Consider the following 13,907-nt stretch of genomic DNA (forward strand, 5'->3'; position numbering starts at 1 on the left):
TATGTATAAAATCATTTTGGAGTTAGAGTACAAAGGGATTCACGAATACTAATAAACTTGTCTTTAAAACTAACAGGTTAATAATGCACAACACCAACCAAGAACTGTTTGTTTTGAGGAAGATTGAATTTAGAAGCAGGAAAATTATGCTAAACATCAGTTGAAGTTTGGTTAAACTACCCTTGTATTTCAGCGTACAAGTTGAGCCTTGAATCTCTCAAAAATCACTAAAAAATGGGGGGGTCGACTTATACACCAGATACAAAAATGAGACCTTAAATTCAACTAAAAAAAACACTTGACGCCGATTCAGCATATAAGTCGGCCCTTGAAAACCGCTCAATGCTGATTCAACTTACAAGTCGGCCCTTGAAAATTTAAAAAAAAACAAATTTCATGCTACCAGTATTTTTTTATTGGGGAAAAAAAACACATTTAAAATCCTTCAAAATCACTATCATCTGAGGCAAAGATCTTTGCAAGCACATCCAGAGTCTCAGTTTAAACTGTCGTTATACTGGTCTCAGTCTGTATCGGATGAGGTAGCTTCTGCTTTGTTATCAGTGTCCCACAATAAATAACCTTCCATACTATCCATTGCATGAGGTACTGTACTTTTTAAACAATTTTATTACAATCTCTACTTTCACTTTATCCCATGCTTTGAGCACAAAGTCACACAGCACATCAAGTGATGCAGCACCACCTTTGAATAATTTTTCAGCACTCGACATCCATGTATTCCATTCTTTGCGCACATGTTCAAGCAGACATCTCGAGGTTGTAATATAGACGTCAAACCACCTGGGATAACCATCATGTAAGTATTGTTTAGTGCTAATCTACTTTTAGTGTTCTCAGTTAAGTGGCTACGAACTATCCCAGATTAACAAACTCCATTCTTTGCGTAAACCGCCTGACCGCTTGTTCCACACATTATCTATACGTAGTTTTACAGCACTTTTATCCAGCCATTTTTCATGAAAATGTACAGAAATACCTGCTGGGAATTTTATTTGAGGTTTAAGTTTGTGTTTGAAGATTACCATGGGTCTTAACTTTGTCCTATTGGTCATGCATAATAACACCTCCTTTCATGGCCTGTACTTATGGTTTGCACAGTTTTTGCACCTTTTGCCTATCATGTCAAAATTCATGGGGGTTTCATCCATGTTTCCAATATTTGCTGGTGCTTCTGCCAGTTACATATAATAAACTGGTGAAAATTGATAACTTTATGAATAAGATCTTTTGGTAGTTTCTCAGTAATTTTTGTTTTTTGTCATAATACTAGACTTTTCCTGTTCATGAAACAGTTACATCAGCCTACTGTAGCTTCAAATTCTTTACTGAGTTCTGGGTATGACTTTGCCCACTTCATTGCAAATGCTCTTATTTTATTTTGCGTGACTATGTAGCAATCTCGCCTCTGTTCACATACCCATGCTGAGATGTTTTTTATCCAACTCCGGCCAATGAAGGAGTCCTCTTCTCATCAAACATTGCTTCTTTGCTTTTTTTCTTAAAGTATCTTCTTTCTATCTCCAATCTCTTACCAACTTCTCATTTATCTCATTTTCTTCCAGTAGTATAGTTGCTGGATTTCTTGGCCATTTCCATCACTTTTAACTTAAAACTCACTTCATACTTTTGTCGTTTTACTGGAGGATCCATGATAACAACCATCCTCCGGCAATGCCCACCAGCTCAGTCATCACAATTTTTGGGGCCTCAACTTGTATGTCCGATATATGATAAAATCATGAAAATGAGGACCTGACTTATCTGAAGGTGGACTTGTACGTCAAAATATGTGGTAAATACTATATACAGTTCTGGTTGTCATTTTATTAAAAAGGATATAAAGACACTACAGAGTATAGCAAAAAGGTTCAGTAAAATATATCAAAATTGTTGCACTGATGTGGAAAGGAATAAGCCATGACTTTTCTCTTGTAAAGCAATAGAGATAATGAAAGTTATGAAAGGTTTTGTTTGTGTTTCTCCTTGTAGGAATGAACAAAAACAGAGAAGATCTATGTAAGATAGTCATCACAGTATCAAATAGGGAATGTAGAAGAACCTTTTTCACGTGGTGAATGTTGAGAATGTGGAACTTGAGACCAAAGAAGTTGTTTTTTTTTTATATATTTTTTTTTATTTTTGTTTTTTTCCAATGATACATCAATATTTTTAATTTTCAAGATGTATATGTAACTTTTTCTTACAAAACAAAACACAACAGCCCTTTCCCTCTCACCCCCCTCACAGTATAAATTTGTTCACTGTCAGGGTTTTAAAAAAAGTCTTCATTGGGGTGGTCATTTATATTTTTATAATAGTAGCACCTTTTATTATATTTGGGCCCCTATATATATAGTCCAAATATGTTTGCCATATTTTTTTTAATATGTCATATTTGTTCTTTAGATTATATGTGATTTTTTTTTCCATAAGTAGACAACTGTTTATCTGTCTTCCATCATCCTGATTGTAGACAGGAGTCGATTTCCAAGTAATAGCAATACATTTCTTAGCCACAGCTAAAGCTATTGTAGCAACTGAAATTTGGTATTTAGTTAGTTTATTACTTATTTCAATAAAATTGCCCAAAAGATAAAGCTCCAGGTCTTCCACCTGCGAAGGCCACCCCTGTTATTCTTGTTAGTATTTCAATAATATCCTGCCAGAAAAGTCTCACCTTCACACATGACCAGGTAGCATGTGTAAATTTCCTATTTTTATTCCACATTTAAAACACATCTCCGATATTTCCAATTTTGATTTATGTAATTTCTGTGATGTGACGTATAATTGGTGTAAAAAATTATATTGTACTAATCTGCATCTTGCATTTATAACTGGCTTCAAACTATTCAATCAGACCAGCATATTTTCCATGATTGCAAATCCAAAAACAACTCCCAATCTTTCTTTTGATCTCTGTAAACCTGTTTTGCACTTAAATTTAGGTGTGTTCCCCAGTCAAATCGTTTGTTCCATCGCACTAATTTCAGGTGGGGCCAAGCTTGGTCCCATCCTCATAAGAATGATCTTAATTGGAGAAAGCAAAAGAATGTCCCATTAGCTACTCCATACTTTTTAATTTTTCAAAAGACATGAGATCCTTCCATATTAGCAATCATCAACATATCTTATTCCTTTGACATGCCATGAATTCAATATTTTGTTACCCAGATTCATAGGTAGTAGCATATTTTTACATAATGGTGTCCTCAGTGATATATGATACATTCATTTATTTCTTGCCGTATTGTAATCATGTGCCTTGTCTTGCTTTTTTTGTTATTGATTTAACATTCCACTTATAAAGTCTTCATTTTCTCCTCTTTTATTGAATTCACTCCTTTTCGAATCCACGAAGGGGAACTGTTTTCTTCAAAGAAAGATGATAGAAATCTTGCTTGTGCTGATAGATTTGATGCTTCTTAAATTCCAGGAGTGTAAGTCCTCCAAATTTATAGTCCCAAGTTAACTTTTCCAGTGCAATTCTTAGTACTTTGTTATTCCATAGGAATTGTCTTATACAATTATGTAATAATTTAAAGAAATTTTTAGTTAGTACAATAGACAACAATTAAAAGAGGTTCTGTAATTTTGGAATTACCTTCATTTTTATACAATTTACCCTTCCTATTAATGTAATCAGCAGATATTTCCATTTCTGTAAATCTTTTTTCTATTTCTTCTAATAGGGGTTAAATTAAGCTTATATAAATTCTGTAAATTATCTCATTATTCCTAAATATTTAATTCCATCTTTCTTTCAATTAAATCTACTACCTTTTTTGATATCTTAATTACAATTTCGCAATGGCATTCTCTCACTTTTATCCATATTTATTTTATATCACAATAATTCTTCCATATTTTTCTAATATTGTTTGTAATCTTATCAGTGATTCAGCCGGATAAGACATGTATAATAGCACATCATCAGCAAATAAACTGTTCTTCCTGTCCAACTTCTTGTAATCTCTGCCAGAAGTTCAATAGTAGTATGAATAGTGCTGCAGATGGGGGACACCCCTGTCTGCTTAATCTACTCAAGGGAAAAATAGATTTCATTTAGTTATTAGTTATAATTTTAGCTTGTGGCTTATGATAGAGTTTTTATCCAATTTATAAATGTTGTACCTATGCCAAATTTTTCCAATGTTTTATATAAATCTAGTTGGTCAAATGCCTTTTCTGCATCTAAAGAAATAGTTATGTTTGGATTTAACCTTGATTTTGCCATGTGTGTATTATATTGAATAATCTACCTGGACTATTTGAAGAGTGTTTTCCTGTAACAAATCCTATCTGGTCTGGATGTATTAATTTTGGTAAATACTCACCCAGTCTGTGGCTTGTTCCTTTGCTAGAATTTTATAATCTGCATTCAGAAGTGATATTTGTCTGTATGATGAGGTTTTTAATGGGTCTCCACCTTTCTTCGATAGCTCTGTAATTATAGCAGCTGAAAAGGTTTCTGTGAGGTTTTGCGTCTCCACCTCCTGGTGTAACACATCCATCAAAAGGGGCATCAACAATAAATTATCTATCAATCTCAGGAGGGAACCCATCTTCCACCAGGGACATATTAGTTTGTACCTAGAGCTTTCTCTATTTCTCCCCTTGTAAAAGATGCATCTACGTCAGTGGTTCTCAACCTTTTTCTTTCTACTTTAAGTAATCCCTATGCCATCGGTGTTCTGTGATTAGTAAGGGATTACTTAAGATGGTATGTGAGTGGGAAGGGAAGGTTGAGAATCACTGCTCTAGACCCAATTGTTACTGAAATATTTTGCTTGAGTAAAATTGTCATTGGCCCATTTCCTTTGGAATTATGAAACCTTGCACATAACAAGTCAATTAGATACTAAAACAGTGGTTCTCATACATTTTCTTTCCACCCACATATCTCCTTAAGCAATCCCTTAATAATCACAGAGCACCTATAGCCTAGGAATTACTTAAAGTGGTATGTGAGTGGAAAGAAAAAGGTTGAGAACCACTGATATAAATCATCTTTTTCTCTCTCTTCTAGTTTAGGAAGTTCAATATTTGTTAAAAATTCTTCCATCTCTTTTTCATCTACTAATTCTGATTTCTATAGTTTCATAGAGTGTTGTGTAAACATACAGTTTATTTCATTTTGATTATCTGTTTATAGAATCAGCTTCTGTTTCTATGGCATTTATAATTCTGGATTACTCCTCTGCTTTAACCTGCCAAGATATTACCATATAACAATTACAGCACGGAAACAGGCCACTTTGGCACTTCTAGTCCGCACTGATCCAAGTACCCTCCTCTAATCCCACCTACCAGCACCCTGCCCATATCCCTCCATCCCCTCCCATCCATATACTCATCCAACTCATCCTTAAATGACAAAATTGACCCTGCCCCCACCACCTTTCCCGGAAGTTCATTCCACAAAGTAACCACTCTCTGAGTAAAGAAGTTTCCTCTCATGTTACTCCTAAACCTTTGCCTGTCAACTCTCAACCCATGACCTCTTGTATCCATCTCTCAATGGAAAAAGCCTTTCCACATCAACTCTATCTATCCCTCTCATTATCTTAAACACCTCTAACAAATCCCCTCTCAGCCTTCTACGTTCCAAGGAATAAAGACCTAATTTGCTCAATCTTTCCTTGTATTCCAGATGCTGAAACCCAGAACATTTTTGTAAATCTTCTCTGCACTCTCTCTATCTTGTTAATATCCTTCCTATAAATCGGTGACCAAAACTGCACACAGTACTCTAAATTTGGCCTCACCAATGCCTTGTACAGTTTCATCATTACTTCCCAACTCCTATATTCTATGCACTGATTTATGTAGGCAAGCATACTAAAGGCCTTTTTCACCACGCTATCCACATGCACTCCAACCTTCAGGGAACAATGCACCATTATTCCTAGATCTTCCTGCTCCACTGCATTCTTCAATGCCCTCCCATTTACCACATATGTCTTGCTTTGATTATTCTTTCCAAAATGAAGCACCTCACACTTATCAGCATTAAACTCCATCTGCCATCTTTCTGCCCACTCCTCTAAGCAGTTTAAATCCCTCTGCAATCTTTGAACACCCTCTTCATCATCCACAATTCCCCCTATTTTAGTATAATCTGCATATGTACTAATCCAATTTACTGCCCCATCCTCCAGATCATTATATATGACAAACAGCAACGGTCCTAATACCGAACCCTGAGGTACACCACTTGTCACTGGCCTCCATCCTGACAAATAATTATCTACTACTACTCTCTGGCACCTTCCTTCCAGCCACTGTTGAATCCATTTGATTATCTCCAAATTAATACCCAAGGACTTAGCCTTCCTAACTAACCTCCCATGCAGAACCTTATCGAAGGCCTTACTGAAATTCATATAGACAACATCCACTGCTCTATCCTCATCAACATTCCTAGTCATCTCTTCAAAAAATTCAACAAAATTGGTCAAACATGACCTTCCATGCACAAATCTGTGTTGAGTGTCCCTGATCAGACCCTGTCCCTCCATATAATTATATACACTATCTCTAAGAAAGCTTTCCATCAATTTAACTACCACAGACGTCAAACTTACGGCCAATAATTGCTAGGTTTGCTCCTTGAACCCTTTTTAATCAAAGAAACCACATGCACAACACGCCAATCCTCCGGCACTATACCCATCTCTAATGACATTTGAAAAATCACTGCCAGAGCCTCCACTATATCCTCACTAACTTCTCTCAAGGTCCTGGGGAAAATCCTGTCAGGACCTGGAGACTTATCCACCTTTATATGTTTCAAAAGCTTAATCACTATAGTCTCCATATATGCCCCCTTTGCTTCCAATTTGTGTGCCCTGTTATGAGTCCAGAGGACCCCAAAAACCAGCATTAATAGATATTAACCAGGATAAATGGTTACTTAAACAAAAGTTGCTTTTAATTATCTTTAAACATGAAAACAGGATCACACTTTAACTTATCACTATTAACTTAACCTTCTAATTCTAAGTGCACGTGTGTGTAATGTGTGCGTAAGTTTAGAAAAGTTATTTGGTTCACAGTCCAATCTCACTCCTCATTCCTCCAAGTTTACTGGTTGCAGGCAGTTCTTGTATTGTGCACAGAATTTAACATTTATGAAGTTCACCAGGCTTTGGTGCTTGAAAGGTTCATGGTTACCCCTCAGGTTACTTACAGAGAGAGATTTGATGTTTGCTGGACACCCACAACTGATGCCTTGTAAACTTCATTGTCTTGCTGAAGAAACTTGCCCCATCAGGGTTCTCCAGATGACAAACTCTTTCCTTCAGGTCACCACAGAGTTCCTTTTTGTTTCTCTTATTTCAAGAGAAACATTAGGCAGCCAGTCCTCTCCTCTTGTGTGAACCATAAGGGCTTTGACCAGGCTGAACTAAGCACTCACAACCCATCTTCCAAATGGGGTTTTCCACAAGCTTACCAGCTTGTCATGTTCCAGTCCCAGACAGCTGCTAACTCTCTCTCTCTCTCTCTCTCTTTCTCTCTCTCAGAGAAAGCCTGTTTTACTCTCTCTGCTTGCAAAACCACATGGCCCCCTTGGAACAGCAAGTTCCACTCCAGACAGCCCATGGCCCCGAGAGTTCTTCCATTTGTTGTCTTTTTGTAAACGACAATCCATTAGTGACGTCTCTTGGGCACTGTCCAAAGCTTTTGCAAAGACTCTTGTCACCGGCCTGTCTAGCATGAGCAGAACTCCAGTATTTTAAATAAGATCTGTTTTAATGTGTTTGTATGTGACATACACTAAAAAAAACTGCCACAATTTATCTCCAAAAAACATATCTATATACTCTGTCTTCTTTCCATTCTAAATGTTTGTAGTTCATTATATTGTTACTTTTTGTTCTGTAATATTCTATATTTTACTTGTGTTCCTGATATCCTTCTTTAGACTTTATAATCTCTTACATATTCTCTCAAGATTTTTAGTCTCAGAAATAATTTGTCCCCTCAAATAAGCTTTAAGCGTATCTCTTATTAGAAAACTGTTGTCAGTGGCAGGAAGAAAATTTTCACAAAATATTTCTATCTGTCTCTTAATTAATTCACAAAAATCCATCTATACATTCTTGCTTTTCCATTATCGTTTTAGTTAACGTTAACGGCGAGTGGTTTGATCAAAGTCTTGCCAAATACTCTATTTTTATCACTATTTTGTAATCAGGAAGATATTAAAAATGGGTTAGTCCTTGTATATGAATCATTTACCCTTGAATAGAACAAATAGTCTCTTACTAATGGGTTGAGCTGCCTCCATCTATCAGTTAAATTTAAATTCTTCATAAATGATGGTCATTTTTGCAGCTTTTGCCCTTGTTATTCTTGCTGATTTGTCCAATATTGGGTCTAAACAAAGATTTAAATCTCCAATCAATATATTTTGTCTCCCCCTCCTCCCCCCCCCCCCCGACTGTGGTTTTTAAAAAATATATCCTTCATAAAGACTTCATCATAATTTGGGGGTTAAATGTTCATAAACATCCATGATTCTGCATAAATTTTCAAGTGTGCCATTACAGATCTTCCAGTTTGATCGGTTAATGTCTCTTCTATTATTATTGGTATACTTTTATTAATTAAAATCACTACACCTTTTGCTTTTGATCCAAATGAAGTCGATATTACTTTCCCCACCCATCCTCTTTTTGATTTTGCGTGTTTCAATTTGGTAAATGTGTTTATTTTAAAAATACTATATTTGCCTTTAATATTTTTTAGTCATACTAAGACCCGTTTTCTCTTCACTGTTCCGTTAATTCCATTAACATTAAAACTAATAAATTTTCATGTTCTATTCATATTCTTCATTAAAACTATTTTATTATTTATAATAAACACATGCATAGATACAGTTTTCATATATCAAGATATATAAAATAAATTATTAAATACATGTTAAATTTATATAGAAAAAACTAAAAAAGAAAGTGAAAAACTAACTAAAAACCCCCCTACCCCTTCCCAAAACCCCTATCTACCCAAAAAAACTATAACTACAAAAAAGATATATAAGAAGAAATACTAACTACAAAAAAAATATTGAATATACGTATTGAATTGGATTGTTCTTGAAAACATTTGAAGATCTCACATAACAACATTTTCACAAAAAAAAGTTAATTGAGGGAAAACTTCATGGAATCGGAGGAATCAAAGGAATTATTTATAAATTTAATCCTAATATTTGAGCATACGGGCTCCAAATCTGTAAAAAAAAAAGTAGAATATTCACCTCTAAAATTATACGTATTTTTTTCTAAAGGAATACAACTTAGAATCTCTGTTTGCCATCTTCCTAATGTTAAAGAAAAATCGGATTTCCAAGTAACAGTAATACACTTTCTCACTATTGCCAGAGCTAATTTAACAAACTTTAATTGAGAATCTGATAAATCTAATTTACGAATTATATTTCCAAAATTTCCCATCAAAAATAATTCAGGATTTAACTGAAAAACAGCACTAGTAACTTGTTGGAAAAATTACGAATGGTTAGACTTTTGAACAAGACCAAGTAGAGTGTAAAAATGTTCCAATTTCATCGCCACTTCTAAAACATCGGTCTGAAATATCTGATTTCCATTTATTCAATATTTGAGATGTAAAATATAATTGATGTAAAAATAATATATTGAAGCAACCTGTATATTACATTCATTGTATTAGTCATTATATCCTAACACAAATTGTGCCATGTGTACTTATCTATTAATATATTTAAATCATGTTCCCATTCTTTCCTTTGACCTAAATAAACCTAATTTAGACATTTTCTTCTTTAATTCCATATATACTAATTAAATAAATTTCTTAACAATTTCATCAGTAACCAATTTTTATAAATCATTACAATTCATTAATATCATTTCTGGTCCTAATTTATCACTCCAGTAGGCTCTCAATTGAAAATAACAAAAAGGAGTATCATATCTAGTTCTCAATTGATCAAATGTCATCAATCGATCACTCTCATAACAATCCCCTATTTTCCAAATTCCTTTATGGTACCATATATTTAAAAAAGGATTATCTTTGGAGAAAGTTATAAGAGGATTAACTGACACTTTTGGTGATGGCACCTCCATCATTTTCTAAATTAATTTTATTCCAAATATTCATCAAATGCTTAAATAATGGAGCATCTCTGTCAGCAGTCTTGGTTCCCATTTATAAATAAATTCTTCAGCTTTTTCTTCTCCAATTTTATTTAACTCAATTTCTACCCAAGCTGATTTAATATTCCCGAATAAGGAAGCAATAAACCTCAACAATGATTTTTTTAACAGTAAAAATCTCTGACTCTTTAAATAATAGTGATCCTTCCACTTTAAAAAAAAAGCACACAATGTCCCTGCCCTGACGGTGACATATTCATAGAGCCCCGAAAGCTTGAGGAAAAAATCCTGTGGAATCTCTCGAGTAAGAAGAACCCCTCCCTTTAGCGCCATTTTTTTTTTGTTGCTCCTCTCGAGGTGCCAGTCTCCACCCTGCTAACACTTTTCACAGATTTTTTTTTTCTTTTACTGAACTATCCATGAGCATTTCTGTATATTTTACTTTTAAACAATAAATACAAGACGGTTTAGTAAAAATAAGAAAATACAACTTTTACTTAGTTCCATTATAAATATTTTCACTTCTCCCTCAGCAATCTGTGTTTTTAAACAAACTTCACAGAAAGTCCTCCACTTTGTTCTTGGTCTTAAAAAAATAGCCGGTTCCCTTCCACTACTTTGACCCTCAAAGACACAATATATATAATTGAGTATTTCAAGTTTTTAGCATGTGGTGGTCTTTTCACATCTTTAAAATCTTTTCTTTGTTTAATCAAGGTCGGGCCCCCTCCCCCCCAGTTATACCTATGCTTCCTTTCCTCTCGATTTGTCTTTCTTCCCTTTTCCCTCTCCTTTCCCCCAGCTCTACTTTCAGAGCCAATGCCTACCCTTCCCCAATCATTTCTCACCTTTTCTCGTTCTGGTCCTGTCCATATCCAATTGACATCTTTTGTCTGTACTCTTTCCCTTTCTTCCCTTCTCCCCAGCCTTTTAATTCAGGTGCTTGCCTGCTTTTTTCTCATTACTTGAAGTGTTCAGACCCATAACATCAATTATACATCTTTACCTCCTTTGGATGCTGCAATACCTGCCAAATTCCTCCAGCATTTGTGTTTTTAGTCACCCTGGGTGGGTCACATTATATGCTGCTCCCAGAATTATCTCCCATTCTCAGTAGAACTGGTCTTGGTCTCTGGTCGCCGGTTCTTCTGGGTCTGAGTGTTTGGTGAGTTCTCTCAATATGCAATTTTTCTTCAAATTTGTCTTTTCCCAACTCTTGTGGGATTCATTTTTGAAAAAAAGTTCCCTCAATTCCTTCCTTTAGTCCAATAATTTGTATGGACTAGTCTTCCATAAGGTCAATTTTGTCAAGCAGTCCTGATTTATCCGACTCCCATTCTTTGGCTTTATTTCCCTCAAAGCCTCAAGTTTTTTGTGCGTTTTCATCAATTCAAATTCTGATCGACCCATTCTCTCCATCATGTCATCAACACTTCTATTTTGGTCATTTTCTCCGTCATATCTCTCATCATCATTTTAACACTGATGAATTGGTTGCTCAAATTCTCAATTTTTTTCAGGGTGATGCTCAATTCTTGACCCCACTCCCCAGTTTTACCTGGTTCTGCTGATCCCATTGCCATTTTTGCACTTCTCCCTTGTAGACTGTCACCCGATGTTCCCAGCTGAATAGGAGTTTCTTCAATCTTTTTTCTGACTGACTTGGCTTCCTCATGCTCGTTTCATCCATCTTTGATGAAGAAAATCTTGATTTTCAACTTTTGATCATCACAAAGCTCAAGCAAAACACCTGCCAAAGCCCTTTGCATGGCCAGACCCCCCCACCCAACCAAAGAAGTTGTTGATGCAAATATTCTGAAGGGAATTAGGAGTTTGCACAGTTAGTGCAACGCTGTAACAGCACCAGCATCTGGTGTTCAAACCTGCTGCTGTCTGTACATTCTCCCTCTGTCTGTGTGGGTTTCCTCTGAGTGCTGTGATTTCCTTCCACCATTCAAAACACACTAGGTTGTTAGTCAATTGGATGTAATTGGGGCAGCATAGGGCTTGTGGGCCTGTTGCCATCCTGTATGTCTCAATTGAATTAGAAAGCTAGTTAAAGATATGAAGATAAATGAAACCACAGATAACCAGGTGAGGAAGAATAGACTGCTTGCACAGAACAGCTTCATATTTTTACACGAAGAGAATATTATCGATATCACAGTAGCAGAGGAGTTGGCTAAAAGTAGAAATTCTAAAAACTAATGGAGGGCACAAATACTGCTGATCCATGTTTATTAATCACAAATCATGTTTGACTAATTTCATTTCGTTGAAGTGACAGGGAATGTGGATGACATAAGGCAGCTAATTCTGTTTTCAAATGTCAATGATAAAGTGCAATGTAATGAAGATTAACCACATTGATGTCCAAAGGATTAAAGGGTCAGTGGTTGTGTTCAATGGGTAGAGGCAGAAAATAGTGATGAATAATTATTTTCCATACTGGAAAGAAGTGTCAGTGATATTCCATAGTGCTTGTTCTTTCTGATGACTTAGATTTCCAGGACAAATCTTTAAATTTTGCAGATGGCATGAAATTATGGTCTATAAAATGACAAGTATAATCCCAAACTGATAGCAGGCAGATATATGGCAGATAAAATTTCAGCACAGAAAAGTGAAATTATTCTCTTTGTAGAAGGGGTAGTAAAAGTTAAATGATGACCATGGGAACAGTATGAACAGTATATCCCTAGGATGTATATACATAACTCTGAAGATTTCAGTACATTTTGAGAATTGTGTTTAAAAAGCCATCAGCAAAGAAAATGAAAACAGGGGCATTGTGCTGCATTCTTATTAAAGAGAGGTTAGAAGCTAGTTGCAATGCAGTGTCAGATTATAGAACAATGTTGGGCCTTGATTGTAAATAAGATTGACTGAAAAAAAAATAATGGTGATGGGGTGAAAGCTTTAGTTACATGGAAATACAGGTACACAATCCTTTATCCGGACATCTAAAATCCAGAAAGCTCCAAAAACCGGCAAGTGGGGAGAGAGACCGGCAGCGCGAGTCGAGTGGACGAGAGACTAGCAGCGCGAGTCGGGTGGGGTGGGGGGGGAGAGACGGCAGCACGATTTGGGTGGGCTTAAATCTGGCTATCTGAAATCTGGAACACACTGTCCCCCAAGGGTTCCGGATAAAGGATTGTGTACCTGTACAAAAGAAAACTGAGATGGTTCTCGGCAGAGAGCATTAAGGACATTTCTGATTGAGGGTGTACAAATTGGTGAAGAATTTTGACATGGGAGATTGTAAAAATCTTTTCAGTGGCAGATGATTCAATAAGAGAACACTTGTGATTGATCAGAAGTGATGTTGGGGGGGGTGAAGTAAATGTAACTTTTCATGGGAAAAGTAATTGATTCAGTAGAAAAGGAATCATGGATATAACAATCATGTATGATAAACGATATCACTAAACAGTCAGTAAAATCAAGTAATTGGTAACTTTTTAATGGAAATCAATATATTAGGAAAGGATGTTGAGGGCATGTAGTAAAACCAGAAAAATCTGCAGGCGCAGGGGTTGAGTGCAATACACAAAGTGGTGGAGAAACTCAGCAGGTCATGCAGCATCCACAGGAAGTAAAACACACAGTTTCGGGCCTCCACTCTTTGTCAGGAATCTGGACCAAAGGGTAGTTGCCTGAACTTTAAAAAAGTTAGGGGGAGAAACACAAGCTAACAGACAAAGGGTAATAGGTGGATACAGGTTGGAAGAG

The 13,907-nt window shown here is 35.8% G+C and overlaps 1 protein-coding gene across 8 annotated transcripts in view; it reads left to right on the top strand.

Moving 5' to 3' along the window:
* The window catches only part of lcorl (ligand dependent nuclear receptor corepressor-like), a 136,260-nt gene that overhangs the window by 111,812 nt on the left and 10,541 nt on the right, over positions 1-13,907 (top strand). For 4 of the 8 annotated variants that reach the window (XR_011353692.1, XR_011353693.1, XR_011353694.1 and 1 more), the window contains one exon: positions 2,014-3,464. The exons of 1 other annotated variant lie outside the window; for it this stretch is intronic. Coding sequence is in view for 3 of the 7 variants with exons in the window: in XM_069925097.1 (XP_069781198.1) it covers positions 725-792 (68 nt within the window). In the remaining 4 variants the exon portion in view is untranslated. Of the gene's footprint in view, positions 1-724; positions 821-2,013; positions 3,465-13,907 lie in introns of those variants that run through there. 3 more of the 8 variants (XM_069925097.1, XM_069925096.1, XM_069925098.1) reach the window with 3 other exon arrangements.

This window comes from Narcine bancroftii, chromosome 3, assembly GCF_036971445.1.
Source record: "Narcine bancroftii isolate sNarBan1 chromosome 3, sNarBan1.hap1, whole genome shotgun sequence".
Taxonomy (NCBI): domain Eukaryota; kingdom Metazoa; phylum Chordata; class Chondrichthyes; order Torpediniformes; family Narcinidae; genus Narcine; species Narcine bancroftii.